General features: G+C 33.2%; 1 protein-coding gene across 1 annotated transcript; it reads right to left on the reverse strand.

Annotated features, from left to right (window-relative positions):
* Positions 1 to 4,667: 4,667 nt before the first annotated feature.
* On the reverse strand, positions 4,668 to 5,174 carry LOC111992017 (F-box protein SKIP23). Its single transcript, XM_024023823.1, has one exon. It carries the CDS (start codon positions 5,172 to 5,174, stop codon positions 4,668 to 4,670), a length of 507 nt encoding a protein of 168 aa, XP_023879591.1.
* Between the last annotated feature and the right edge of the window lie 661 nt (positions 5,175 to 5,835).

Here is a 5,835-nt window from a genome sequence, read left to right on the forward strand (position 1 = left end):
CAGATATTTCCCCATCCTTATCGTTCCTGAATATGCTTTGAGCTTATCTTGATCAGGTGGAGTCCTCGGACAGTCATTCGGGCTTTTCCCCTACTCAATTAGTCTCCGATATCATATCAGAGCAAAACATCTTCCTCGGACAGGAGATGTCCTCCTCGGACTGGAGATATCCTCCTCGGACAGCGATGATCCTTCATCAAGAGGATTCCACTCCTAGCTGGGCCTTGTCTTTTCCGCATCCCTCTTTTCGGATGTGAAACAGTCCTCTCGTGGGTATTCGGCCCATTAACTTGGGCCTGGCCCCCTTTTTCCCCCACATATATATATATATATATATATATATATATAAAATCATAATCTTCATACACTATGACTTTAAAAAAATTATTGAATGGTTCTACCTCTTATTTAATGTCTATGTTATGCAAATCATCAACCAATAAATATATGATAATGGTAAAAAATGTTATAGATAAGATTATGAAAAATATGATAAAACTATGTAAAAAAAAAAAAAAAAAAACTCTTTATAAATTCTAGGGACTAAAATAGTATTTTATTTAAAAAATTATCACGCGCAACGCGCGGGTTTGCGACTAGTGGAGTTTAAAGGCAGCTCATGGGGCTGAGCTTGGATATCTCACGTTTTCTAACCACAAATTCACAAGGGAACAAAAATTCCATTTAAACAAGAGAACGAAAAAATAAAGCCTTAAACAGAGCCATCCTAGACGATGGCCTCCACTACTTCACTAGGAAAGGACTACGGCTAAATCCATCCATTAACATGAAGCAAATCAACCAAAAGTTAAAATACTATACTCATATATTTCATATGTTATTCATACTTCACTCGTACATTTTGCATGTTTTTGCAAATTTCAATTATTAATTATGTGTGGCAGTGGACACGAACAAGTTTGGCAGCAACAAGCGTCACGAAAGCAACAAATTGGCTGCCCTTTTGTGCTTCCGATAAAAGCTAATATTGCCATTAATACGATCATAAAAGCCTTCACAACAAATTCTTTGTAGCCTTCTATTAACACTTACTCTTGAAATTCTTCAGATAGCAAGTGTTAATCGTCTTCAATTGTAGAATGAAAGATACGTAACTTTTTTATAGAAAAATATGGAATTAGCACAACTAATTGAAAATACTTGTGTTCATAAATAGGTGAAATATTAATTTTGATACGGAAACTCTTGTGAACATACTAAAGAACTCGTTTATTGAATTTTAGTTTTTCCACCCTTATTGAAGAGTTTAATGAACATTTCCTCTCTCTCTCCACATAAATTTTTATTTATTAATCACTTAACACAAGTCATTTCTTATATAGATGTCTTTAGCATTTTATACTCATGTAAGTTGCATGTGACTTTTAATGAAACTAGTAAGTTACTCATGCGATGTACGGATAATTTTGTAATATTTTATGTAAGACGGTTTTGGATAATATTGTACATATATTATAAAGAAAAAGTAAACTAAATTAGAGTAAAGAAACATATACATTTTGATATATTAAAAATTAGTTTAGTAGCTTCACTGTATATTTGTAGCCTTCTTAAGGTAATATTAATTTTTTTTAAGAATCATGAAACCAAAAATAAATGCAAAATAGTAATGGGACCATGAAAATCAACTAATGTGTGTTGTGTTCACATATTTCATACTATGAAATAAAAGTATGCCCAACTCTTTGACCGTCTTTCACTCATCGATAATGCGACTCTAAGACATGGTGTGGGTAAGTGTGTATGCATGTATTTTATAGATAATTTAAAATTAAACCATGATAGAATATGACTTTACATTGCGCACCAAATATTATCTCTACTTATATACCAAAAACAAAAACTATCAAACCAAATTATCTAAACCTAAATCATATTTAAGCCCTTAATTTAAGAAGAAAAAAGAAAAAAAAATTACCCGTCGGGGGTTTTCGGCGTCTTTTGCTTTGGTAATATATAATGAAATAGTGCACTTTATTTAACAATCCACAACACTTTTGTGTCATTCTATCTCTCTCTAGGGCCTTATCTAGTTAGATATTACTATTAATCTTTACTTATTTTATTTTATTTTTGCTTTAAAAAAAAAAAATACTAAAACAGTGGGTATGCTAAAAGACATGAAGAATAGAGAAAGATGTGGTGTAAGGTTAGGCAATTAATAAGATATTAATGAGATAATAGTAAAATAAGTTAATGTGAACTTTTGTGTAACAGTAAAAAAAAGTTAATGAAAGAGGTAAAAAAGGTGAAATGCAAAATTAGAGCGCCACTTAGCAGGACCTCATGTACTCTCGTATGAGGTCTCTGCTTATATTATATATATATATATATATTGATTGATTGATTGGAGGGTTAAGATTAGCAATAAGGAAATTTGGAACAATTGAGTTGATCGTGGAAGTTCACATAAAAAACACTAGAGAGAACAAGACAGGTATCAGAAAAGAAGGTTGGCAATTAATAATGTTAGGTGTTTCCAAAGAGTATTAAATCATTGATCAAGAGTTCCTCGATGATCACCAACGGAACTCGTGCTTCAAATGGTTTGGTTACAACTAATTTACGAATGTATCCGTAAGTATTAAAAACTTATCAATGCTTCCAAGTCAATTTTCAATATAAGAAAAGCAATTTTGTGAGGAAATAACAATTGTGAGGGAGTATCTCTCTTTACTGAAAATGTTCATTTTTGTGATGAGCTATCCAGTTATCAAAGAGATATTTGGGTTTAATCATTTTTGTGTCAATGATGCTAATGGCCTAAAAAAAAAGATCATTATTCATGACAGAATATCAAGAGTGTCTCCTATAATATGGTTTTCATACCATCAACGGGTAATTGCTTATGTTTTAAAATGTCTCTTCTGACCTTTATTCTTGTATGAATATTACTGATTGATATATTTTTATTTTTAGTTCTCGATCCATATTTTCCAAATTATATCTAAGCATAATTGGTTATTCCTTGAAAGTTGGTATAGCCCCTATGCCTTTCATGTTCAGGCAACTTGGAGCAGAAAACCAGTACGAGAAACATTTCCTGAATAATAGAAACAAATATTGTAATGAAAAAAAAAAAAAAAAAAAGGGTTTGTCTTAATATTATTGAGACTTTTTGTTCAACACCAGTGTGGCACTACTCGCTGTGACTTTTATTTTTCTTTTTCAGCTTTTCGTCCTTTATTATGAAGACCTTATTGGCGGACAAATTAGCATTTCAAGCATCTGATAAAATAAATTTTTTTTTTTTTTTTTTTATAGATACAAAATAGAATTTAGACATATAGTGTCTACTCTAGGATAACTGTTAATGTCATTGAAGTGTATTTCCAAATTAAGAGGCTTTATATCAATTTAGCACCAAAAAAAAAAAAATTGTAATGGATATATGTGTGCAACTTAGAATTCTCGCTTTTTATGAAAAACTATTTGCTTCATCTAATTTCTAATTTTTATAACAATTATGCTATAGTCTATATTTTTTATCACCATAATTTGTACTACTTTAATTCAACAAAAACCTTTATGTTATCACAACAATAATTCATATTATTACTCTAATATATGTTCAACATTTTCTGTAACCTTTTTTCAAAGAAGCTTACAACACTATTCGCGCATTGCGCGGACAACCCGCTAGTTGGAATAACCAAGGGAACGTTCAAAGGGTAGAATTTGACGAGTATGCAAGTCAGCTACATATATGTCATGACCTTTTGGTGAGTATATTGACCCCACACATTCTTTGATTTCCACCTTGGCTCACTAAAAATTATGCAATTCCCCTTGAAAAAACAAGATCTACCTAATTCAACAAAGCTACGATTAGTACCCAAAAATAGTACCAAATCCCCCAAACCATTCTCGACTGCCCAATCCTGCTAAGCATTATTTTTGAAAATACAAATTCTGAAACAAACCGACTCCCCATTGGGCTTCAAGCAATCAAACTGCCCTTCAAATCTTGTATAATATCCACGTCTACGACGTATTTCAACCTTAATACACATACCTGCCGATTGCATCATGAAAATCTTTCGTCGCCGGTTACTAACGCCGGTAAATGTATCTCTGATTTCAAAAAAAAAAAACGGTAAACCTCCCATTGAGGGAAAACACATAGTAATTCACCATGTCATGGAATCTAGTCCATTGCATATCTGCTGACATGAATAAAACCAATGCCCCAAAGAAAAAGTTCCAAAAGCAATTTGTTACGTACCAGCTGCCATACCAGATTCTAGATTGGTTTTTGCTTTTGAATTTGCTTAGGAGTTTATATTTATCTTAGCTATTGATTGTTATCTAATATTTCAAGTATTTGTTATTTAGTAGGATAGTAATTGCCTTTATCCTTATCAGATTAGTAGGCTAGATTGTAGGAATTGTTTCTATCATTTAGGTGTTGGATTTGTTTTTTTTACGTACAGTTGTAAGCCAATATAAGGCCTATTATGATTAATAAAGAGGTATGAGAATATTTTAGTAAAAATCAAGCTTTGCTTATTAAGGAGGTCTTGGTTATCCCTCGAAGTATAACCATAAATTTCCTCGTCTACCGTTTTATTCTTGAAAATCCTTAGATCTAACCATAGCCTCTCGAGGGAAAAGAGGATCTGCACGCGGCCGTGGAGGGGGTTGTATCACAATTCAAATTCCTCACTGTCCTGGCTCAAACTCCTGAAAACAACCCTTCTGAAAGCCAACTTACGCTCGTCATCGTACTCTAATGATTCACAAGCAGCTTGGTTCTTCGGTTTATATTGAAGAACATATTCTTTACCCCATTCGAACAAATCGAGGTTTAAAGTGTCCAATACGATCTGAAAGGCACTACTTTTTATTTTGGAATTTGTAAGGGGAAGCAACAGATGCATTGTGCCATGTTCATCTTCCTCTACCTTCACAAAAAAGAATTTAAGAGTTCTAGGCGATCCAACTAAATATATGGTGCGTTCTACAAGGTAGAAGTGATCGGCGACATGGAGGTCATATGTTGGGATTTTTAAGCGGAGTGGTGGGTTGGGTGGAGGTACCGAGGGTCGCCAAGAAGTGCAAACTGATCGAAACCGGCGTGCATCGCTGCCACTCTGCATACTTTTGGCAATCAAGACCAGAATGCCTTCTGGGAGTCTGGACCAATCCCCCATGATGAAAGAAGCATATGAAAGGTTTGCACAAAAGATGATGCAAACAACACTCTTGTGAAAATATAGTTGGGTTTAGGAGCAGAAGCATGAAGGGTGCTGATTTTGTTGTTGCTACGGGGATTGGGATGGTCTTGGCTGAGGTAATATTTAAAGGCTATATACTATTAACAACACAAGCATATAGATTTCTAGATATCAGTGTTATGCGTCGATGAGATTTGTAGATGAACAAAGTGCATTATGGTAGAGACCAAAACTATCCGATAGCCATTCTTCCAAAAAGGATTTGAAAACTAAATACAGATTCCTCAAATTTCCAACCTATTCGAATTTCAATTCTGTTACTCATTTGTTAATGGCTGCTTTACTTTTCCTCTACTCACTTAAGCCCGGACACTGCATTTATACCTTCCAATAAGACACTGCCACATTAGATTTTCTCCACAAAAAATATATATATATATATATATACACACATATATATAGTCGATAACAACCCATTAAAAACCAATAAACTCCATTATTCATTGTTGATGGCCGATTGGATGTATCCATGAAAATTACATGTTATTTAGTATTTTTTGGAGAAAAAAAAATCAATAGAGATTAGTAACTTCTAAAGTTTTTTACTTTTTCTCTTAAATTTTTTAAGCCATTTTTT

The sequence above is a fragment of the Quercus suber genome, unplaced genomic scaffold (assembly GCF_002906115.3).
Source record: "Quercus suber isolate HL8 unplaced genomic scaffold, Cork oak 2.0 scaffold_19, whole genome shotgun sequence".
Taxonomy (NCBI): domain Eukaryota; kingdom Viridiplantae; phylum Streptophyta; class Magnoliopsida; order Fagales; family Fagaceae; genus Quercus; species Quercus suber.

Coding starts and splice junctions, on each gene's coding strand:
- LOC111992017 (XM_024023823.1), bottom strand. CDS start 5,174: ATGGGGGATTGGTCCAGACTCCCAGAAGGCATTCTGGTCTTGATTGCC.